This window comes from Centroberyx gerrardi, chromosome 13 (assembly GCF_048128805.1).
Source record: "Centroberyx gerrardi isolate f3 chromosome 13, fCenGer3.hap1.cur.20231027, whole genome shotgun sequence".
Lineage (NCBI taxonomy): Eukaryota > Metazoa > Chordata > Actinopteri > Beryciformes > Berycidae > Centroberyx > Centroberyx gerrardi.
This window is the reverse complement of record NC_136009.1, coordinates 7,400,465-7,423,950: the sequence shown is the minus strand read 5'-3', so window position 1 is coordinate 7,423,950 and position 23,486 is coordinate 7,400,465. Positions and strand designations below refer to the sequence as shown.

At 41.6% G+C, this 23,486-nt stretch overlaps 4 protein-coding genes across 4 annotated transcripts in view; 3 read left to right on the top strand and 1 right to left on the bottom strand.

Moving 5' to 3' along the window:
* Positions 1-2,907: 2,907 nt before the first annotated feature.
* toe1 (target of EGR1, exonuclease) lies at positions 2,908-8,127 on the bottom strand. The gene is made up of 8 exons (XM_071918560.2): positions 7,751-8,127; positions 7,599-7,639; positions 7,338-7,434; positions 6,775-6,933; positions 5,982-6,095; positions 5,596-5,744; positions 4,947-5,112; positions 2,908-3,920 (listed from the first exon to the last, which is right to left on the bottom strand). The coding sequence occupies exons 1-8, from the start codon at positions 7,862-7,864 to the stop codon at positions 3,216-3,218; spliced, it is 1,545 nt and encodes a 514-aa protein (XP_071774661.2). The 5' UTR covers positions 7,865-8,127; the 3' UTR covers positions 2,908-3,215.
* A 208-nt stretch (positions 8,128-8,335) lies between these two features.
* Positions 8,336-11,643, top strand: LOC139926758 (uncharacterized). The gene is made up of 4 exons (XM_071918565.2): positions 8,336-8,870; positions 9,473-9,632; positions 10,096-10,271; positions 10,498-11,643. Exons 1-4 carry the CDS (start codon positions 8,721-8,723, stop codon positions 10,879-10,881), a joined length of 870 nt encoding a protein of 289 aa, XP_071774666.1. The 5' UTR covers positions 8,336-8,720; the 3' UTR covers positions 10,882-11,643.
* A 3,471-nt stretch (positions 11,644-15,114) lies between these two features.
* On the top strand, positions 15,115-17,628 carry selenop2 (selenoprotein P2). The gene is made up of 5 exons (XM_071918541.2): positions 15,115-15,341; positions 16,183-16,395; positions 16,895-17,003; positions 17,190-17,323; positions 17,421-17,628. Exons 1-5 carry the CDS (start codon positions 15,115-15,117, stop codon positions 17,626-17,628), a joined length of 891 nt encoding a protein of 296 aa, XP_071774642.1.
* A 617-nt stretch (positions 17,629-18,245) lies between these two features.
* Positions 18,246-23,486, top strand: part of elovl8a (ELOVL fatty acid elongase 8a) — a 6,975-nt gene continuing 1,734 nt past the window's right edge. Inside the window, exons 1-7 of the mRNA XM_071918542.2 lie at positions 18,246-18,323; positions 21,267-21,333; positions 21,574-21,761; positions 22,258-22,338; positions 22,753-22,809; positions 23,062-23,176; positions 23,428-23,486. The exon at positions 23,428-23,486 is cut by the window's right edge and continues 69 nt beyond it. Coding sequence (XP_071774643.2) covers positions 18,246-18,323; positions 21,267-21,333; positions 21,574-21,761; positions 22,258-22,338; positions 22,753-22,809; positions 23,062-23,176; positions 23,428-23,486 — 645 coding nt within the window. The remainder of the gene's footprint in view (positions 18,324-21,266; positions 21,334-21,573; positions 21,762-22,257; positions 22,339-22,752; positions 22,810-23,061; positions 23,177-23,427) is intronic.

Sequence of the window (23,486 nt, the reverse complement as noted above, 5' to 3'; positions counted from 1 at the left end):
ACTCATGTTTCCCCTTGCTGCAGCATCTTCAGCCTCCTCTGTCAATCCATTGACAAATCCCTTCCCTCTTTTTACCTCCTTGTTTTTGGAACTGGAACTGCCCCTGGAGTCTTGGTGATTCTGCATGGATCATCTTGGCTTTTAGGTGTTTCCACTCTTCTATTTTCTTCCACGTTCTAGAAGTAATCCATTCTTTGCAATTTATTTTCTTAAAGCCTTAGACTTTTGCTGCAGACTCAACATATGATGTTTTAATGGATTCTCACTTCAAGTTTATGTCTTGGCCATCACTTACTGTTGAGTCTGCAAGAGCAGCAAAGCGATTTCTTAGCTACAACACAAACTCTCGGTTGATGGATGGGCACTTCAGCAATGTCTAGATGTTTCCTACATTTTGCTTCGGTACTCCTCACAGTTTCAGCTTGACATTTATGAGTAGATAGTGGTCACTGAAGATATCAGACTTGAAAATCTTGGCGGGACCTGTGCCACTTGCCATTCATAATGACGTGGTCAATTTGGTTTTATGTCCTACTATCAGGTGACCTCCATGTGAGTTTTCTGGATATTCTTGTTATTCATGTGGAAACAAGGTGCTGACAATTACGCAGTTATTGTTATGCAGAAATCGATGAGACGTTCGCCGGTGTTGTTCGGTCCGGCATGGTTGAACCTGCCAGGAGCATAAACTCCAGATGGTGTTTAGAGTCTAGAGAGAGCTCAAACCTCCCCACTGCGTTAAGGATACTCACAAGGAGGTTAAGGTTAGGGTAAGGGTTAAGGTTAGGCCTGTAGTGGTGAGGGTTAAGGTTAGGGTTAGGGTAAGGGTTAAGGTTAGGCATGCAGTGGTGAGGGTTAAGGTTAGGGTTAGGGTAAGGGTTAAGGTTAGGCATGCAGTGGTGAGGGTTAAGGTTAGGGGATAGGGAATGGATGTAGTCAATGAATGGTCCTCATGAGAATAGAAGTACAAGGATGGATTTGTGTGTGTGTGTGTGTGTGTGTGTGTGAGAGAGAGAGAGAGCAGTAGTCATCATAGTGGTAGTTTCAGCTGTAGTAATAGTGCAGTAATAGTTTTAAGAAATAGTATCTTTATTTTATCATTATTGTTAAATAAACCTTTGAAAATGAGTGATGTGTCTTGTCTTTTGTACCATTAATGTAGTTTAATGCTCGTTCCTGCTGACTTGGTGTTCACTTCCTCCAGTCTACTGGTCCAAATGTTGACCCTCTGGAACATTTCCATGATGCTCTACTTATTTCACTGTCTGAATAGAACTGACTCTACCGTAGGACTCTACAGTAGGATAGGCGATAGAGTGCAGCTTTTATGTTTTCTTTCCTGCAGGATGGTGGTCAACTGAGTTGCCACTCATGTTTTGTTTTGTTTTTTAAAGGGCCATTAATCAAAAACTACACTGTCAAAATGGATGGTATTCTATTTCCGATTTGTTATGGAAATATGCATTAATAATCCAGTGTAGTTGTTCAGGCACACTTGGGGACGCCCGTTTCAGGCCAGCCCAAATATGGAGAAAGGCTTAATTTTTACCCAATTACAAGGAAATGTAAAGGGCCATAAATCTAAAACTACACTTTCAAAATGTATGATATTCAGGGGAAGGTAGATAAATAATCCATTAGTGCAGGGACACACAGGGGGTCGCCATTTACAGGCTAGACCAAAATTAGGAGAAAGATGGAAGACATGGCTGAGTTGCAGCCCACTCCACAATGTAGCCTGGCCTGCTCGCCTCCTTCCCCAGCATGGTGGGAATGTCATGGTGCTGGGAGTCTGGTTGGTAAATGTAGCATATACTTTTACCAGTACACATATATACTTTTTCCCAATATTTACTCAACATGGTAGCCTACAGTGTCGCTCATACTGACACCAGAGCTATCTGACAGGTTGATAAGAAACCATGTCACCTCAAAATAAAAAAACAAGCTTCTCATTTGTTAATGAGTATGATCAGGAATTCATGTCCGTTTATGTCAGTTTAGATTTAGATTAAATGTTACATTTGCTTAACACACCTCTACAGCCTTCATTTAGGCATTGGCTATAAATCAGAATGGGCTATTGTCAGAATTTCACCAAATGAAACATAGTAACGGGAAAGCTGCTGGAAGTTTCCCTGATTCCTCCCAAGTCCACACACCTACAGCCTACAACCAGACTAACCAGATGAACCAGCACTACAGCACTCCAGCACCATGGATAGCTCCTCTTTGTATCTGTGCATCTCTTTTAGAGAGAGAGAGAGAGAGAGAGAGAGAGAGAGAGTGTATAGTGTATATAGTGTCCTATATAGTGTTACTGAAAAGTTGGGACTACTTGGTATGGTTATTAGATTTGTGTACTATTTACTGTAATTGCATCTGACTGAAGACTCAAATGGACTGGGACAGTAAATCAGCCCAGAAATTAAACAGCTCCTCCAACAGATACTAGGCATTAGTGTAACACTGAAATAGTCTCCAGACTGGGCCTTGGGAACCTAAAAACACACCTGTTATTATGGTAGTAGAGAGGAAACCCACTGATGTTGGTTCAGGCCTAAGATCAAAGCCAAATCTCAGGAATAGTCTTGCTTCAGTACCGCTTCTTATTCAAGCATAACATGACATGCATTTCAAATTAAAATATTCAATCTATTTGGTAAAGACTATGGTTTTGAATGTAAATCTGTTTTCTTTGCCTTGCACATTTTAGCTCTCTGTCATATTTCTAAATGTTTATAGATTTGGGTTGCAATAATCGTTTTTTGGTTTGTGATCCTAAATTTCCTTGTGCTTTAATAAGTGGATACATCTCCCACCATACAAAATCACTTCGATGTTTTCAACTGAACAAAAGCATATATCTCCCTCTATGATACACAAAATAACACCAAAATACCCAAGGTTGTCTGTTTATTAGACATTTCCATCACATTAAATGTACAAATGTGCCTTAGAGTAAATGTCCTAAATAAGACTTCTCTGACAATAGGGATGTAATTTAGGCCATCAAGAAAAAATATGAAATAAATATCTATTCAATGTATACTTCATACTCAAAATTTGCCTCCCTTGTTATTCTGGTGATGTATTTATCCGTGTGATCAGGAAAGTATAAAAACAGGAAACAATGTGCGCAGAAGCAGGAGAACAGGAGCTGTCATTACAAAAGAATGGGATAAAAATATAGTGTGAACTCTCTGATGTATAATCTACATGTTCCCCTGCTGTGCCCTGTCTGCCAGTGTGCACGCCACGCTCTTCCCCCACACCGCCTCCATCTTCTGAACGTGGGCCTTGGACGACTTGGAGAAGGTGCTTTTCACTATGTGGAGCGGAGCCGCCTTGCCGCTCAGGTACACCTTATTGAGACATTCAGGAAGCCACGACTCCTCCTCCTCCTCCTGTTTCCTCTCCTCTCCTCCCCTTTTCTTGGCGAGGGAACACGCGTAGGCGAAGATGTACCCCGTCATGAAGGCGTCGAACCCAGCCCGATGCGTTCCTGTCTCCAGCTTCTTCCTCTTGGCCTTGGTTGCGCTGTCTTCACACACTCCGTTCCCCTCGCTGTCTGTTTTCACGCACTCTGCCTCAGGGAGAGCTCCGGCCGTCACGGGGGGGCGGTCGGCTTGCTGTGGCCCGGGGGGAGGCTCGCTTTCTGGGCACGGCTCGGCGGTCGCCCCCTGGTGGTGCTCTGGAGCTCCTTCGGGATCCAGCTCCATGTGGGAGATTTTGTTTTCGGGGGCGCCTTCGAAGATTGAGGAGGCGTCCTTTTCTTGTCCTCCTCCGCCTCTCTTCTTGTCTCTCTTCCTCTTCCTCCTGCTCCTCTTGTCCTCCTGGCCTTTCTCGTCCTGGAGGATGATGAGGTCGGTGTCGTGGGATAAGGGACACTGGGAGCCGTTGGGACACCAGCCAAACGCCTGTCACACACACAAACACATAATACTGGGTAGTTAAGAGAATAATTACACAATATGGATTCACTTTATCCAAAAAAAAAAATCATTTAATAACTATATTTAGTAATATATTGCTTAAATTAGAAATTATAGTCAAGACAGTTCTGAGCTTCAAAATCTATATGAAATCTCATGATAGTGATCTCAGGACAGTGGAAGAGTGATCTCTCTACACAAACTTTCTGTCAAAGGATGGCACCTAAATCATTTTCCTTTTGGCTAACCAACAGTGGTTGCCATTCATAGAGAAGCATTGATGACTTTCACATACACACATACAGTCTAGTTGGCTTGTCAGTGCTGTTAGATATTGGCATTGACACAATTGGGAAGAAATGGACTATAGGTGTGTATGTAAAAGTCACCAGTGCTTTTCTACTGGTGTCAACTGGTGGTAGTAATAGTCCTTTGGTCCTTAAAGCCAGAGGTTTTTAAATGTTTTCATGTCATGGACCCCCAAATAGACACATATTATATTAGGGCCACAGTCCAGCATTTGATAAGATATTGTCCCAGGGATTTTTGCTGCTGTTGGTTTGGTGTGGAATTCTATTAGTTGTCTATAGTGGTAAGAGTGAAACCTATGATTACAGTAGTCATTCTTATACATTCTCTTATTGGAATAATTTCTAGTGAATAAAAGCTGCACTAGGCAACTTCACACTTTGGCGGCCCCAAGTGGCAGCTGGAGATAACTGTTTGAATTTTTCAAAGCTTGAAGGACTTCATTACCCAGATTTAAACTTTTAAGATGAGTATTTTTACATGTAAATCTTGCCTTGTGCAGCTTTAAACCATAGTGAAGTTAAACTATTCTATAACTACAGTATATATCATGTTGAAATTAAATCCTGGAACCCACTCAAGGACACTTGATTGTTCTCTGACCCCAGTTTGTGAGCATTTTCACTTCATGGCCCTCAATCTGAGTAGGCAGAATTCTAGTAAGTGAGAAAAAAAAGTGATTTAGTTTGTGTTAAAACTCACAGAGAAGCGCTGGCAGACGCTGTCAGCTTGTCCCTCATGAAAGGCCACAGCCGGACACGCTCTGTAGTCCACATACCTGGACATCTGACCGGCATACTGACAGAAGTCTACATGGACGTGAGGTCCGGTCCCTCCAGACGCCACACTGCGACTGTTATCCAACTTGCTGTAAGGACAGGGAGAAGTCGTGAGGACGGAGAGAGGGAAAGGAAAGAGAACTTCGGTGATACAGCAAAGGTGTGTATATGTGTGGTCTTGGCTCATAAACTGAAAAAAATTCTGCCAATGCAGTGAGTTAATTTTTTATTTTTTTTTCCTGATGCAGTTACACTTCTTTCAGGGATTTTCCAGAAATAAGTTTCAATATCTTGAAACAGGTCACAAGTCAGATTTTTTAATTTGTTTTCATAAAAATAAGATTTTAAGACTCAATCCTAGATTAAATTACTTGTTAAGATGGGTATATTTTACAGTGTGGCCAGTAAACCGCCTGTAACCAGATGGGCTGTATGTGTTTATGGATATTTGAATGCAGCCTCGTCATTGAGCTGCTGGCTCACACCAGCAAAGCCCCCATCATACCAACTCTTAGCAACACCAGTTCTCTTATTCTTACACTAAATCTAGTGTATAAGTAACCAATACGCACCATTTCTTATAGGCATACTCCAGGTAGGAGGCGGTGAGGCGGAGCTCGAACTCGGTGGCGTATTTGGTATCGTAGACGCCAGCAGGAAACATCTCAGACAGGTCAGCTGTGAAGGTGGCCAGGCGCTCAGGCAGATGGGCATAGAAACACTGGCAGAAGAGACATCAATCAAATTAATAAAAATATGTACAGTATATATTGTGCGGATTTTTAACGCAGTGTACACTCTCTTCTCTTAACTACAGGAAATGATACACACTAAACAGAGAAAGACAAAAATTAGGACTCTGTATTTACCTACTTTTCTTGTGTCAAGTATACTTGTGAAATCCACTTGAAATCAAACTGAGCAGAACATGACATGGAAGGGCAAAGGTAATACTGACCTGGTAGAGGAAGGCCATGTCGATGAGGCCGTTGTGCAGCACCAGGGGTTTCCTGGCACGCAGCAGCTCGGTGAATAACGCCCGGATGCTGACGCCCTGGTTGTCTGATCCTGCCTGGAGAGCAGAGGAGAGAGGGGAGAGAGGAAGAGGAGAGAGAAAAAAGAGCTAGAGGTCAGACATCCAGCCTTGTCCTATGTTATGTGTGCACTGTACCATCAGGTGGCTATTGTCTTGTGATGCCACATCATTGTATGCATTTAGCACAATCAAACACTTACTGGATTGGCACCAATATTTACACACTTGGGACAAAATGCAGCTTTGTAAAAAATCGTCCAAGGTTGCAAATGTAGCCCAGTTTGTAGCTTGGATAGCTTACAGGTAACTTTTTAAAACTGCAAGTAGTCTGACAGAACAATGTAACAACTGACTGAATTCAAAAGCGTCTTTCACACTGTTTATTATATCATTTAGCAGAATTTAGACACTGAATAATCAATTAATCATTTTTAGCCATTTTGAAAACATTGACTGAGATTCACTCTAAGAACACTTGCATAATCACCTATATATTCTCACCTAGTTTTCACATTATGTTGCCTCAAATTACCTTTTTGTGTTTCTTTTCAATTGAATTTGTTTGTTTGTTTGTTTTTTTACAATTGATATAAGTTATGATGGGGCATCTACTGTACTTATTTGGTTATTTATATATTGATAACTGTCCAACTCGCCACACTTTAAGACCATTTCAGAACCTGCAGACACCCTGTGTGTGTGTGTGTCTCTTCACCTTATTATTGCCCTTGCAGTAAGGGACTCCCTGGGCGTACTGCTTGTTGAAGTCAAACCCATGCTGCACCAGGAACTGGACTGACTGAGGCTCTATTATGTACTCCTCTGAACACAGCAGGGTGAGGTTATACACCTGGACCAGGTACGTGTCTGCATCCTAGGGAGGGAGGAGGGGGGGGGGGGGGGGGGATAAAAGGAGGAGGTGGAGGAAGAGGGGGAAAACAGAGAAACATAGGAAGAGAGAGAGAGAGGATAGTGAGAGGAGTAGGGGTGAGAGAGAGGCAGGGAGACAGGAAAATATTCAATAAAAGGAGGGATCAAAGCAGTCTGATGTCAGGTTCTCACTTCATTGGAAATGCAGTTACTCTACCTGTCTATCTGTATGCCAGTTAGAATGACAGTTATCAATTCAATAAAGAATGACAGTTATCAATTCAATAAAGACTGCCAAACAACGTGGAATAGGCAGTGCTAACATCATGACAGGCAAGCAAAAGAACAAAATAGATCTACAATTGTTTGGAATCTGTGTTTTTCTAAAGGTGGCATCCTTTATCATACCTTGTTGTCCAGTTTCTTGTAGCAGGCGATTCCCAGGGAGAGGATGGAGCGAGAGCGAGCTGCATGGCATATGGCTTTGTAACGGTCTTCTATAGATCTGAAACGTGACAGTGAGAGAGAGCTCAGAATGGACTTAAACATACATATATCCAGTATGTCATCTTACATTACAGATACCATAGTCCTGAAACAGGGCTTGGTATGAGCTGAGTGAGTGAGTGAGTGAGTGAGTGAGTTGTAATGACCAGTAATGTTACTCACTCAGCCAGCAAGGACCTCCTGTTCCCAAGACCACTCAGCTCCTGAAACAAGGCACCAATTATATTATGTTTAGTTGAATTTTAGTTGTGCTTTGACATACATGATGGTCACGAACAAGACAAGCACTCGGCTGTCTAAAAAGTGCCACTTACCGTATCCACTGCGACGAAGGAAGACGTTTTGATGGCCAGCACCATAGCAGGCCACAGCTCTTTGAAGTTATCATTCTGAACGTCGATGACTGGGACTACCATTGAGGATGTCATGTTTGTCTGGACTTCACAGCTAACTGACTTAACTATGTAGCAAGCTAGTTTTTGAATTGATACCGACACTAATATAGTTCGGCGGCTGGAAGGTTTGCTGCACAGTTATTTCCAGGCAACATAAAAACGTTAGCAATTAGCTACAATAATGTTCGCTACCTTGCAAGAGTTTTCATTGTCGGCTGCTCTATGCAGATGCATTGCTCACAGTTGGCTTGTTATATTATATTGTTATGTCCATGTATTCAATATCTGTGACAATCTAACTGTTACTTAATTATCACTTATTTTGGACAGCAGTTAGGCTATATTCAACCGTAAACATTCCAACGTGCTTCTTGGGGTCCTGCGATAAATAAATCTATAGCAGTTGGCATATTACCTGAACGAAAATAAAGTACCCTTTTCACTATATACACCAAATATGCCACATTAAATAATATATTTACATTTATGATGTAAAATAATGTATTGTTTGTATAAATTGCAATTGAGTATTTGATTTTTCGTCGTTCAAAATGTTTTCAGTCGGGCGTTTACAACGGACAGATGTAAACATTACGTCACTAAACTCAACCGTCGAGGACAAGTGCGCCATTTTGGCTCAAACAAAGTCAGAAACATTTCATTTCTGATACATTTCAAAGTTAACTTGTTTATTGCGATGATAACAGCCTGAGTACAGAACCCTGGTTTTCGAGGAGTTCATATATAACGCAAATTTAATTCTGCGTTGTTTTTACACTGCGAAACTGGTTAAAAGTAATGTACTAGCTTAAAACCCCCAGCTGAGCTTCCTTGCCAGCGAAGCTAACGTTTGCTATATTTAGCTTTGGTATTTGTTTCAAGTGTCATAATGGGAGGCTGCTCCGCTCCAAACTGCTCTAATTCAACCACCATTGGGAAACAACTATTTAGATTCCCCAAAGACCCTGTTCGTAAGAAGAAATGGGTTGTAAACTGTCGGCGTGACTTCGTGCCAACTCCACACTCCAGACTCTGCCAGGCAAGTTGCAATGAGACTCAGTCAGGGAGGTTTTTATAGTAGACTCAATGAGGAAGTCAGTTTGCTTCTGTTATAACACCAGCATAGCCAGTTATTGAATTAGTACCTGAAAAGTGGTGATGCATGAAATAAATAAAGACCTTTTTAAAATGTGTCATTCTTGCTTTGAACACTCTGCCAAGGTAAATATGGGTAAATCCATAGTACGTTGCACTTGTTTTGGACACAGTCTACTACCTGAAATTAATGATGCATCTGCCTAGTCTTCCTTAATTTAGTTTGTGTAGCCTAGTTTCTGAATGTCACTTAAAATCTGAATGTATTGTCAAAGCTTGAACTTCACACTTCAAATGAGTATTTTTTATTTCTTTGTTTTTGTTTTGTTTTTTGTGTTTTTGTAATTTTGGCTTACGCATGTCTGTGTGTTTTTTTCCCCACAAGAGCCATTTTCATTCTCTTTGTTCACCTATCACTATGTTTTCAGCTCACAGTCATGTCTCTGATTAGCTGTGAACTTTGCATTCTTGTTTCTAGTGTTCTGGACACAGCATTAGATAGATAAGTAAACTGTCGCTGTGTATTCCTGTCTCGCTTTCCCTCAGGACCATTTTGAGCAGAGCCAGTTTGAGGAGATAGCCAGGTCTCCAGCTGGGGGAAAGAAGCTGAAGCCCAACGCCATCCCCACTCTGTTCAGTGTCCGAGACCCTCCTTACCCCGCAGTCACCACTCCACACATCCTGCTGCCTCTTAAACCTGAACCAGGTACCTGAACTTACAGTGTTTCCTGTAGAATATCATGGATTATATTAGATGTGGTGGGTGGGGACATGCAACATTGTTATTATTGTATATTAGACTACAGAGGAATCTATTCTCAGTAATAGATTCCTCTTCCTCCTAGTGAAATGTTGCAAACTATGTATTATTTTTCTAATGACCTGTAGCAGAGATTTTCAATGCTTGTACTGTTGCACAAACAGGAAATACTGATATTGTGATAAGTCATTATCCATCTAGTCTTCTGTGTGCCCTCCACTCGGACTTAAAAAGTCAAAAAGCATTACAATTACAAGACAGGTAAGTCCTACCTGTAAAGGTGATACAATGTTGTTTTGTATCCTAACCTAATCAACAATATTTATACTGCCATGGCATGCTGGGGCATGTGCATGTTACAAGCATCCCAAATGGGGCATACTAGTTTGATGTTGCTTTGTGTCCCCAGTGGAGAGGGAGCTGAATTTCGGGGACCATGGCTATGCCAGACGCACCCCTCTGCCCGGCCTGGAGGAGGAGGAGGTGGACAGGGAGGCAGAGGAGCAGCAGCCCTGCACACAGTGTCAACTCCTCAAGAAGCAGCTGGAGCAGGAGATGCAGCACACTGCAAGGCTACAGAAGGAGGTAGGGTGGCTGTCGCTGTCTGTCTCTGTGTTTATCTCTCTCTCACTGTCTGACTGTCTGTTTCATTTTTCTTTAAAGGGGCAATGTGTAGCATTTTAACATCGATAAATCATAACCACATTAATGTAGCATCATGCTCTTGGCAACATTAAGCAATAGGTTTTGGCTTTTTATAGTTTCAGTCCTAATAATAACCCTCTGCTTCTTCTGTTTCTGTCTCCCTCAGGCAGAGGAGATGAAGAAGCGTCTGTATCGGCTCGACCGCATAGAGAAGGGCCTCCAGAACTTCCTGTTCGAGGACCAGATCCGCGCCCTGTCCCTCACCAAGCGCTCCCGACGCGCCGTCTGGTCCCCGGAGACCGTCCTGAAGGCCCGAAAGATCCGCTGCGCGGTCGGCACCAAGGGCTACGAGTACCTGAGAGAGCTCGGGTACCCGCTGCCCTCCTACAGGACCCTGTGCAACCGCCTGGAGACTAAGATCATGGTGACGACGGACATGAGCTGCGAGGAGCTGGCCGAGCTGGGCCTGGGGCTCATGGCCACCTGCGACAGTCCCACAGGGGACGTCGGGGACAACGACGAGGAGGAACTGATTGGGGTTTTGTCCTGAGCGTGCTGACTTTGCCCTCGTGCCGTATCGCATACCCAGTTGAATCAAACCAAGGGAGGAACGCACAAAATTTGCTGCCTTAAAATGGCTGCAGAAAGAAGCTGTGACATCAAGCGAAAGAAGGAGATAGGCACCTTAGTCTTCCTAGCTCTAATCTACTGCAGGCATTATGTCTTCAAAATGTGGGGGCATACTGCTGCTGAGCTGCATTAATGATGTCAAACGATGCTTCTCTTGACAGACTTGTGAGTTGACTGATTTGAAATCTCACACAGTGGTGCTTCAGTTTTGCAAGGTAGTGCGGCACCAATAAGACGTGGCTTTGTTGAAACACTGATGTGAGATGCTGGCAGGCTTGCAGTTAGAGAGCCTAGGTTTATGCTTACGGTGTTTCTCACCATGAAAATGCTACGCCCTGAAGAAACTTCTTATTGCATTTTAGGTCATCAATTGTCGTGATAATGTGGTTAAATGTGTGAGGAGACAGATAGTGTAGCCTATGGCAAAGTAGACTACTACTGAGAGGGTGGCATTGTGAGGAGAGTGTAGACATATAATTTGCACAAAAGCTGCTGAATGTGCTGCTTATGATGAAGGTCAAATGTTCCACAGTTGGTTTAATGAATTATTTGAATGTTTCACTTGGTTTGAGCCTCGAACCATGCCATTTGAATTGACATCCACCATTACAAATGTCATTGAAATGCTGTTAACGACGTTGGGGTCAATTTCCTTTTTAATAAATTTAATTCATGTTGCCGATTTTGTTTGCCGTTATCCTAAATAGTTCTTAAACCGTGTTACAATCAGCAAGAAGATAAAAGAGCATGAATGCATTGGTAACAGAATGTTTTTATTGGGGGCGGGGAGTGAAAGAGTGCAAATCCATCAATTGTAACTAACTAGTCAAATTGCACATTAGGTAGTTCATGGTCAAATCTCAAAGCAGTCCAATTTTCATCTTGCAATTACTACTGTATTACAAGATTCAATGGGTACACTGTTGAGCACTCCAACTTAAAGACAGTGCCTAAGATTCATTTTGTTAGAATCGAAACCCATTGAATCTTGCAACACAGTAGTAATTGCCACACAGAGAATCAATTCGGCTCAGGTTAATTAGATCATGTCACATGACATTCAATCGAGAAAATAAAGTGATTGTAAAGAATCATTTTTATTTTACTGTCTGTGTGTGTGAGTGAGAGAAAGATCTGACTGATCATTGCTGTAAATACATTTCTAACACTTGGCAACAAAGGGGATTCTTTGAAACCTAAGGCAGTGTGTATGTAGATAACAGGCAGCTTACAGTAATGCATCAACCAATCAGTGGCATTGTTTGTCAGCCTGTTCACTGCACTGATTTGACTGGAATTGACTCCAAACTTATGTGTGACTCTACTTTCTATTCATGAAATTTTAAAAAGCATTTTACTATCCATAACCCTCCTCAAATACTATTGTAGTAAGTGTATACTCACATTATGTGTGGGTGTATCAGGTGATGAGTGTAGCTTAACCTCCCTAAAACAAACAATGGCATTTCATTTTGGCCCTAGTTGTACTTTGACCCAGTGACTCAGAGAGGGAACGATTGCATATTTGTTTGGAGTCGGCTTGTTACCTAATTTTAACTGCAAAATAAAGACACAACTTCAGGTTGAAAGCTTTATACGGCTGCCAATTAACAGTGTTGCATAGGTATGTGACAGGTATCGATGCATACAGACGTAGTTTCATGCTGGTAGTCAGGACAGTTTACAGCAGTTTCTTTAGCTGATAGCACAACTATATGGAGTAAGGCTGTCACATTGACCTTCTCATGCTGATTGTCACTGATTCTGACCTTATGTCTTTTTCATAGGCAGAGCCATAGGTTTGTTTGTCACATGGTAGTATTTAGTTCCACACAGTCCAAAGCCTGATGCACGCATAGTAAAGTAAATATTGCTTAATAATCAGATCAATACCACCAAGGAGAGGTTGTGTGTGTGTAGGTGGGGTGGGGGGCTCTTTTCACAGCAAAGATTCTGATGTGTTCATATGGTTAAAGGCCTAATCTATAACTGCGGCATGGCACCCTGGTTGAAACACTGCTACTCCACAACAAACTCTGTTTACATAGTGATTTATTGGATTGAATAAATTTTATTCGCATTGAAATTCGTTGTCTGAGCTTTTCATACAAGGAGACTGGAGATGAGAGATAACAGCAGTTCATCCTTTGATCATCAGAATTACTAGCTACATTTGTATCAGTTGGCCAATGAATATCACCTTAAAATGACAAATGTGACATGATTATCCCGAAAATGTGTCCTATCATCTCTCTCTCCCTCTCTCTCTCTCCCCCTCTCTCTCTCTCTCTGTTTGTTTTGGGGGAAGTGCTTAGTCAACCCAAAGGGCTTTAAAAACAACAGGGGTCCACCGCCTGTTTATGTGGGTCACAGAGGGAGAGAAGACAGAAAGGTCAGTGTGTTTCTTGTTTTACTCCTATTTATCTTTTATTTCAACAACTTGTGTCAGCAAATTCATTAGTCATATGTCGAGAAGACTGTGAGTTATAAAACGGTGTAGCATCCATTTACAGGCTAGTTATTGTGATTTTTTTTCTCCAAAATAAGTAATTCAGCATCAGTTGTGTATATTGTCCTAGAACCACTCTAAATATTACTTCCAAATAATCGAGAAAGTTAGTTCTTTTACCTATTAATACCATTGCAACTCTTTATGATCTGAATCGATAGGTAGGCTTTATTTGTGGGTCACAAAATATGTTTTTCACATGCAAACTGGTCCTGGGCGTTACCGTTATTAACTCCAAACAGTAAAATTGGAGCTGCAAGATTTCTTTCAACAGTTTCTGATGAAATTTGCAATCTGACCACTACAACGTACAACAAATAATTTGAAGTCACTGACCAACAATGGTACAATTTAAAATACCTGTATTCTACTGTTGATGAAAACTGTTTTAGACCTTGTTTGTACAGACAGTGCAGTTTTGGGACATCAGTACGGCTGTGGATGTACTTTTTTTGTCCCCCGTTATCAAGGCTCTCTTGTCTTTATCCCTGTCTGTCTTTGTCTTTGTGCCTGCTTGTCTGTCTGCCCATTTGTCCCCACATTCTCCCGTCTGTGAACCCCATAACAAACTCTTTTCAGGGATTATTTCCACATGTGATGAGAGAGACAATGTGGGCTCACTTTTAATTATTTGGGGATCAGACTGACTGCCCATTTGGCTCAGGGGAACGCTGCCAAACCTTGAATCTGCTGCTTCCAGCCAAGAGGCCTGCCTGCAAGTGCTGCACTGCACTGTGGCCTGCAGATGGCATTAATGTCATTTGGCCTGCAGACACAAACAGTTTAGGGTTTAAGATCCCTTCAACAGAAGTCTGTGAAGATCTAGGTTGAGGATGACTTCAGGACCTTAATTCCTTAATTCTTGCTAATGTCTTAGATTTTAAGGACACATAGAAACAATAACTCTTTAGTTTGGCTAGTACATCAACAATAATATGAATGGAAAACAATTGTAATTATTTTACTGCAGTTTTTAAAGGTGCTATGTGTATTTTAAACATCAATTTATCATTGTCAATTTAATTGTGATACCTTGGTATAATTACTGAGACCATCATTGAGATGATTGGTAGCATCTATCTCACATCAGTGGTATTGTTAGTGCTAGTGTTTTTCAAAATTAAGACCACATTTCTCATAACCTGCTCATAAAATGCACAGAACAACGTTTCCATCAGACAGATCATCAGGTTCTCTTTTTTGGAAGCAAGTGTTGGACATCCTTCTATTTTCTCCTTCTGTTTTGTGCCATAAAGCAACCTCTACAGTGAAGATGAAACTATGCAGTTAGAATAGTGGAACTGAAAAAAAAAAAAAAGTCTAAACAATTCATGTTTTGTGCCATAAAGTAATCTCACTTGGTGCCATAAAGCAATTCAGCAGATTTCCAATGGAATCCAACCAGGTGGCACACAATGTAAAATGCAGTGTAGAGGCTGCCAGTCTTCTCAGTGATGGTCTCGTTTGTTTACAGTGATTGTACTAATGTTTTAAAATTCATGTGGTAATGATTTATTGATGTCAAAATGCTACACGTAGCATCAGTAAAACAATGTACAAAGTGCCTTCTAGCCAATATAACATGGACTAACACAAACGTCTGTCTGTTCAGGTAGGTCCAGTGTAGGCAGCCAGAGAGACACAATGCGCTGTCTCTTGTCGGTGTGGCTGTGCGCGGCCCTGCCAGGTCTGCTGTGGGCCACGCCAATCTCTCTGGTGGTGGAAGGGGACAATGACCCCTCCAGGATCTGCAAGCCTGCCCCCCACTGGGAGATACAGGGACTTGCACCCATGCGAGAGCTGCTGGGAAATGTGGTCGTTGTGGCGCTGCTGAAGGCCAGCTGACAGTTCTGTCTCACTCAGGCCTCCAAGTAAGAAAACAACTATGCAGTATTACAGGCCTATATCAATGCTAAACACTGATGGTGAAAGAGCAAGTTAAATTGTATCCCATTGTGCCCAATTTCCCCACAGGGATCATTATAGTTTTAACTTACTACATTCTAGCCTACACTACATTAGCCTACCCCACTAATCAGCCTCCTTCATAGGCTATAAACAAAGACCTTAACATCTAAAAGTTTACCCTGGTATTAACCATATTTTTTAAAAGCTTCTAGAACAAAATGATAGATCAATAGATAGATCTTTTTTCCATGGCAGCCATTTTGAATTGACGTCACACTCGTGGGAACTGTCCTACTCTTGTGTACCAAGATATCACATCATACAAATGTCAGGAATCAGACAAACATTTACATTTCCCACTGGACAATATACTAGAAGTTAATGAATGTAAAGAAAAGAGGAATATCTTTAGGTTCATCATTTAAAATATATTGCCCCACCAGAGCTAGCTAGCAGAATCTAGCCTTGGTAGCTAGCTTGTAGCTAACTAGCTAACAACTTCCTTGCTAAATTCAAGCAGTTGTTCTAGTTGTTGTTCCTGAGATTCCTAGCTAATTTGATAACTGTTAGATCTATCTGATATGCGCACTGTGGTGAAGTAACACTAGTTTTAGTGTTCAAAATGGCCACCGTGTGAATTGCCTCTAGGAACTTTAAATAATTGATGTGCATTGATGTGCATTGATGTGCATTGATTTTAGTTTTAGCGTTACATGGTTTTATTGCCATTTGCCTCAGAGGACTTTTAAAATGCCTATTACTCATATCCCAGCATGCCTTTCTGCTACCTCTGTCCCTCTGCAGACTCGGAGGCCTGCGTGACAAGCTGAACCGCAGCAACCTGACAGGGGTGTCCTTCATGATAGTGAACGAGCGCGAGGCTCTGTCCAGGGCCATGTACTGGGAGCTGAAAAGAAGAGCGCCCCCCGGTGTTCCCGTGTACCAACAGGCTCCGCTGCAGGACGACGTGTGGGAGGCCCTGGACGGGGATAAAGACGACTTCCTGGTGTACGACAGGTAAGGCCGAGCACCTCTGCAAGACAGGTACTGTTAATGTTGAGACACCGGAAGGTTGAGGGCCAATCAGAAACCGGGGATGGAGGCTGGATCTGCACCATGTAGCTGTGGTTGGAGTCTATCATGCCATATTTTGTCCTTGCTGTATGAAAAGAAGTGCACCCACTAATTCCTGGTTTATAATGGATAAGAGGGCGGGCAAAACTCTTGTCAAAGTCTTTCAAAGAATAATTATGATTCATTCCACTAACTTTCTAATAAAATATGAATACATAGCTAGAATGGGATAGGGAGACAGAGTAGGAGACGCACTAGAGAAGGGCTTTTGGCACGGCACTTGACCCAAGGCCAGCAGAGGTACGTGATTTTGAGTGCTGAAAATAATTACTAGATCATCTGTGGTTGCAACAGGTCGTGAACATAAGAAAGGAATAAGGGAACTGCACTGGTAATCATGCATGTGTTTCTGCCTCTCTCTCCCTCTCTCTCTCTCATCTAGGTGTGGTCTGTTGACCTTCCATATAGTCTTACCTTACAGTTTCCTGCATTACCCGTATGTGGAAGCTGCAGTCCGAGCCACCTATCATAAAGATATCTGCAAGTGCTCTGTGAGTAAACACACACACAATCGCCAATACTCATGTAATGAGTAATAGATTACTTATTTAGAGTAATGAGCCCAACACTGGTGATCATGCATTAAATACACACACACACTAGAGTTTTCCAGCATCTCTTTGTTGTTTTTTTATCATGTTTGTTACTAGAACGCCAGTATTTTACCTTTCCCCCAGGCCAATTCTACCTTGTCTAGTGGGAACAGCACCGCGGGGAACGAGACGATGTGGTCAACGCAGAACCAGACGGCCAATGGCAACACTACACTACCCACAATGCACGCTCCAGCACTACAACCACCATCGGAGGGGTCGATTGAGGGAAACAAAGCACCTGGAGCTGATCCTCATGAGAGCCATCAACATCATCATGATGATCATCATCACCAGCATCATCAGCATCATCAGGATCATTCCCACCACCACCAACGTCCAAGTCAGAATCAAAATCGGAATGCTGCTGTTGTCGACCATCGTCACGATCCAAGTCCGAATCAAACTCTTCCTCATCCCCATCATCACCACCATCACCCTGATCAACATCACAGTCACCACCACCATCATCATCCTCCGAACCACACTCATCAGGATGCCAATTAAATTACAGCTGTTGTAACGTGCTTATTTCACCTTTTTTTAGTTACTTATTATGAGTATTAGTTACTTAGTATTTTGGCTGCTGTATGGTACAATATTTCTTGTGTTACAATAAGAGATGTGCGCTACACATCTATGATGTGGATTATGGATGTGATGCGCTAGGATATGATATTATATGATATTGTGTGATGTAATTTTGCTATTATTTGATATGAGTCCCCATATCATCTAGAATATCATAAAATATAGGATGAACTGAGATGATAGAGAAAAGATGACATGATGACTTTGCTATGTATTTAATACTCATCCTGCTGTGCAAGCAATTGTAGATATACTTAGGCAGGTGTTTGACCTTATAGACAGAATGATGATGATGATCAAGACATATTTCAGATTTATGCCCCGAAACTTTACACAGCACTTCCCAAATTGTTCACAGGCATCTCCCACTAGTAGCTGCATATCTGAGCAGCTGAATCCGTCTTCAGCAGTGATCTGACTGGGGGTTTTCTCTGCTGGTTAGGCCCACACCTCGCTCCTCTGTGTGGATTTAAGTGGCCGGGTCTGTCCCGTCTTCTCCCGTTAATGAAGTCTGCGGTGTTAAACCTGACCGCAGGGGGCTGCGGACGGATGTGCGCGGAGAGACGGGACGGGCCGACTGTCACTCTGACCTGGACAGAGCTGCGGGACGGTGTGCAGCACTGCCAAGTAAACCTCCTCAGGTCAAGTTACTGTCCAGACTGGATTCAGTTACTATACTTTCCTATTCCATTTCTACTTCTTTTAACCCTGTTTTCCTATTTGGACATGACCTGTTGATGTTGATGTGCTGTGATGCTAAGTTACTACTCATAAAGGATTGAAGTGCCATTCTTTATTCAGCATTTGGGAAGTGGTGTAGCATATTTTGGGATATAGTATTACTGTTTATTTTTCATTTTTTAGATGAATATGTACGCAGAACTAAGGAAGTCTGGACATAGTACACTTGAGTATAATATACTGTAGAATATTGGATTACTAGAGTACTCTGTCATTATTTTAATCCAGTTCAGGTTACTTTTCAGTTCACATCAGTTGAATAGGACAAGACTGTAATCAATTGTGATTAGATAATACTATATGAAATGTAAAATTTCTTCCATGTTACCTGCCTTTCATCTCATGAATCGCCTGAACGCAGAATGAACTTTTAGATTATTTTGAATTAAATAGAAAGATGCATTTTAAACATGATTTGGTTATTTCTAGGTGTCTCTAAAGCATTAAAATGGATAGTTAACACCTGTGGTTGACTTAATGAAGAGTATCTAGGTCAGTACTGTGCATTGATTACCAAACATGTCTGTGCTTCCATTGCTGTGTTGATAATAAGATGTAGTTTGTGAATAGAAGAAAAGAGAGAGAGAAGAGATTTAATAAGGAAGTAGCATATAAAGAGATATTCACAAATAACAGATTTGAATACCTGCATAGTTGTAGTAATAGGAAATGGGAAGTTAGATGTCTTCTTTCCCATTCAGCAAGACAAAGACATGAATTAAACAAGTTGAACAAGTTTTTTTTAAAACTCCTGGTTGCTTCATCTGTGGTTGGAGACCCAAAAAAGGGCCATGGGTCTATTGCTGGTGGGTCCAAACTCCACATGACTAGAGTCATGATATGAGTCCAGATCCCAGGGTGAAAGATTAGATCCATCAGTTTGGTTGAAAAAGTCATAGAACTCCCAGTTTAACCAAATGTTATAATCAAATAGTCTAAATTTCAGTTCCATATTGTCACAGGAACCATTGAAATCAGTCAATCAGAATACTCAATACTGCAATTACACAGGAATACTATTAGGTGGGATTGAGCTGGCAGGTACTTGACCTGCTACGCTATTACAAGGATCAAAAAAGCCATATGTCATGCCAGTCACACACACGCACACACACACACACACAGAGCAGGTGGATTACCTCAGTGCTGCTTGACACATGGCAGCAGGTCACTACTGCAGCTCGAGATGCAGCATGCTTTGACCGGTGGGATGAGCTGAGGAGAAACATCACCACCAGTCACACAGAATGAAGGTAAGGTCACTATCTATCTATCTATCTATCTATCTATCTATCTATCTATCTATCTATCTATTGTATTAATGAAGATTTAACATGAAACAGTTAAGTGTCCATCCATGCTGACTTCTGATTGATTCAATAAATCACAGAGATTACAGATGAACTGAGCAGTTTTGGTTTTCAGTTATCAGTGATCATCATTAATGTGATTGGAAGATCATTGGCTGCCATAATTTCCCATGATTGCCTATGGAGCCTCTGACTAAACACTTAACAAATGTCAGTTGCATATAGATTGCAGGTTGCTGATGTTTACGGCTGCATTATCACTAGTAATGGCAGTAATTATGATGACCATAAATTGATTTTTAAGAGTGCATACGTTTCTTGAGAATATCCCTGTATTTTTGTATGGATTTTCATGCTGGCAGCAGGTTGTAGAAGCCTGGCTTTGTTAGGGATTTTCCTCAGTAAATCCTATAGCTGAAGCTACTGGAGAGGCTAAACTACTTAGCTCTGCCCAACCAGCCTGCTGCTTCTTCCTCTACCACAGTCCAGCAGGCAAAAACATGACCTGGGTCAGTAGTTCATTGAAAATGTTTTAATAACTTTAAATTACACTCAGTGATGTAGTGGTAAATAAAAAGGTGGATAAACTGTGAAGTCGAGTTGGTGATCATCATGAGGCAACCAACCACCAATACAGACAAAAATCAATTATACCTGCAGAAAAACATTCATTTATACTAAAAGACCCTCTATCTTCATATAACTTACATTAGTTTGATACTACTCACTATGAATTTAGGTCATACTGTAAAGATTTACGTCAGCCTAACAAGCTGGAAAACTCTATTTCTGCAAATAGAAAGAAATGACAGAAAGAAATAAACTTGATTTTATATTTGTTTCCAGTAAATACAGTGAATCAGTTTGTTACTGGATCTCTGAATCATACTGCATGACGTTCCTCACTGTTTTTAAGTGAATTCATCCCAGGATGAGTCATGCCTGCCCCTTATGAGACCTGTTGATTCGATCTTAGAGATGCGGATATCAGACACTAGATGGCAGCACTGTCGTATGTTAGTCCCTGATGTTAATTCATCATCTGCCCGTCCAAATTACGAAGGCATTCATCACGAGGCGGATTATCGGTTAATATCCATTATCATGAGATACTTATAAAGTGGATTAGCGAATATAATCCATGAATTATAATCCAGATCATCTTTGGGTGGTTTAATCACATTTACGGAGGGGTGTAGCGCACAGACAGACACCTTGCGGTTTTCCTTAGTTTGAGAGTTTATAGTAAAAAGGAAGGGGGCATTTCCTGAAAATAGGAGATGTCCTGCAAAAAGTCAATTATTCTGGAATAATAATTACTTTTTCCACTGATGCCCAATGCAATTTGGCCATTTTACATCATGTTATGAATGGTTCTACCCAGCTGTTAATTACAGTACAAAAAGAGGCATCATTGGAGATAGCAGACTTGTGCAAAACACTAACAATCCATTCAAAATTTCATTTTGACTTATTAGTTATTGAAAGTATTTCTCCTTCTCATGTATATTCATCTTAGGGTTCCCAGACTGTCACCATGTGGCAGAAATTACAGTTGTTCTACCAAGGGATTCTGGAGAATGGAGGTAAGTCGTTCTCTAAGTTATGAAAGAATCTGCGTGATAGCATTCATTATAAGCAGCGATATAGTGGTAAATAAAAAGATGACTATGACCTCCAGTTGATGATCATCATAAGGTAAACAATGACCACTATGAGCAAAAAAAAATTTCTATTTTTTGATATAAGCATCAAGTTTGCACAGTCTTTGTGCAATCTTTGATCTCTGTCTCTGTCTCTTCCTTTCTTCTTCTCTCTCTCTCTAGACAGGAGGACACATAATTGGCCGCTGGTCTACTCTCCTCTGCCACTCAGTGGTATCTTCCTGTACTACCTGGTCATAGTATGGGTGGGGCCAAAGCTGATGGCACACAGGCAGCCGGTCAACCTCAAGCCTGTCCTGATAGTTTACAACTTCGCCATGGTCTGCCTGTCTGCCTACATGTTCTACGAGGTACTTTGTACAAATAGGACAATGGCCATTAAGGGACATGAGTTACAGGCAACTGTTTTAAAGAAGGTAGATGGGGTAGTGATTGGTACTTGGGCAGAAATCAATAGGTAAATTACCAGGTAAAGTAACCAATGGGCCAAAAAAGTCAGTACAGTCTTTTAAGAGAAGCTGGGATTTATGGAATGGGAACAGGTGCATAAAGATGGCGGCGTCCTGGTTTGACGTCATGACGTCCCACAGTGCAAAGACAAAATGTCAACATCAGTCTGACTGGATCAAAAAGCCTGGCTCTGTGTTGCAGTATGAGATATGGCTGTGAGGACAGAGGGACATAAACCCAGGAGCGTCCCACAGGTTTCTATGTGTCCTGTCCGTTGTGGGAGTTGTCATGGAAATAGGAAGCCAATCTGTGCGAGGCCAGTTGGGATGAAAGGTCCCTGTGCTGATGATGGAGAGAAACCAAAAGCAGAGATGAAAACAGCTTTTGTCTCTCCAGTTCACAGCCGCTGCCTGGTTAGCCAAATACAGTCTGCTGTGCCAGCCAGTGGACTACAGTGACAGCCCACTGGCCATGAGGGTGAGTCTATTCTTGAACTCTTCTGGTGTTATTTCATGCAACAAATAATTCACACTAAAGCTCCAATCTGGAATTTCTCGGCCGGTGTGTATCAATTATGAGTCCATACACACTGATTTTCGCTGATGGAAAATAATCCTTCATAACCTTCAGATGTCAGTGAAACTCAAATTAAAGGCCCAATTTATTTCAAAATACAGGTCTAAATAATTACAATGTTTATGTATATCCTCAAGTTACATTCAATTCTTTCTTTTTCATTTAATATGTTTGGCTTGTTCTTGTATCTGTGGCTCAATTGGGCGTGAAAAAATTGACTTCAGTCTAATTATCAAATATATCAATGTCAGTAAATGAATCTTGAATACTGAACATTTACAGTAGACTGATGACATGTTTTTGACCTGTTCACAGATGGCCAGGGTGTGCTGGTGGTTCTACTTCTCCAAAGTCATAGAGCTCAGTGACACTGTGAGTACGATGACAGGACTGAAAATGATCTTAAATCTATCTGTAATGATTGATTGCATGTGTCGACATTTTGAAAACTACCACAAACCATTTACCTCCTAAATAAAGTAAGAGATTTTACAACGTAAAAGTCTTGTATGTGTTCACACCTGTGTATTTTTGCGTGTATATGCCTATATACCTATACCTCTCTCTCTCTCTCTCTCTCTCTCTCTCTCTCTCTGTGTGTGTGTGTGTGTGTATGTTGCCCAGGTATTCTTCATCCTGAGGAAGAAGAACAGTCAGCTGACCTTCCTCCATGTCTACCACCATGCCACCATGATCTTCAACTGGTGGGCCGGGGTGAAATACGTAGCCGGGGGCCAGTGTAAGCACACACACACACACACACACACACACACACACTGATACAAACAAATACAGGCATAAAGTACAGTATGTTGACTGTAAAAAAGCCACCATCTTTAGGGATCTGTGTGTGTGTTTATCTTTCCAAGTGTGTTTCTCTGCCTGTGCACCTGACTGCATGGCTGTTGGCTATCCTCAGCCTTCCTGATAACTTTTTTGACACACACACACACACACACACACACAATCATCCTATCTTTCTGTCCTTAGCGTTCCTGATAGGCCTGATCAACTCCCTGGTGCATGTAGTGATGTATCTGTACTACGGC

What these genes read in the sequence shown, in the direction of transcription:
- toe1 (XM_071918560.2), bottom strand. Translation starts at nt 7,864, where the DNA reads ATGACATCCTCAATGGTAGTCCCAGTCATCGACGTTCAGAATGATAAC. An exon ending in ACTGCAAGGGCAATAATAAG is followed by an intron (nt 6,096 to 6,774) that starts GTGAAGAGACAC and finishes TCTGCTCTCCAG; the next exon opens with GCAGGATCAGACAACCAGGG. An exon ending in GCGTCTGCCAGCGCTTCTCT is followed by an intron (nt 3,921 to 4,946) that starts GTGAGTTTTAAC and finishes TGTGTGTGACAG; the next exon opens with GCGTTTGGCTGGTGTCCCAA.
- LOC139926758 (XM_071918565.2), top strand. Translation starts at nt 8,721, where the DNA reads ATGGGAGGCTGCTCCGCTCCAAACTGCTCTAATTCAACCACCATTGGG. An exon ending in CACACTCCAGACTCTGCCAG is followed by an intron (nt 8,871 to 9,472) that starts GCAAGTTGCAAT and finishes GCTTTCCCTCAG; the next exon opens with GACCATTTTGAGCAGAGCCA. An exon ending in GCCTCTTAAACCTGAACCAG is followed by an intron (nt 9,633 to 10,095) that starts GTACCTGAACTT and finishes TTGTGTCCCCAG; the next exon opens with TGGAGAGGGAGCTGAATTTC.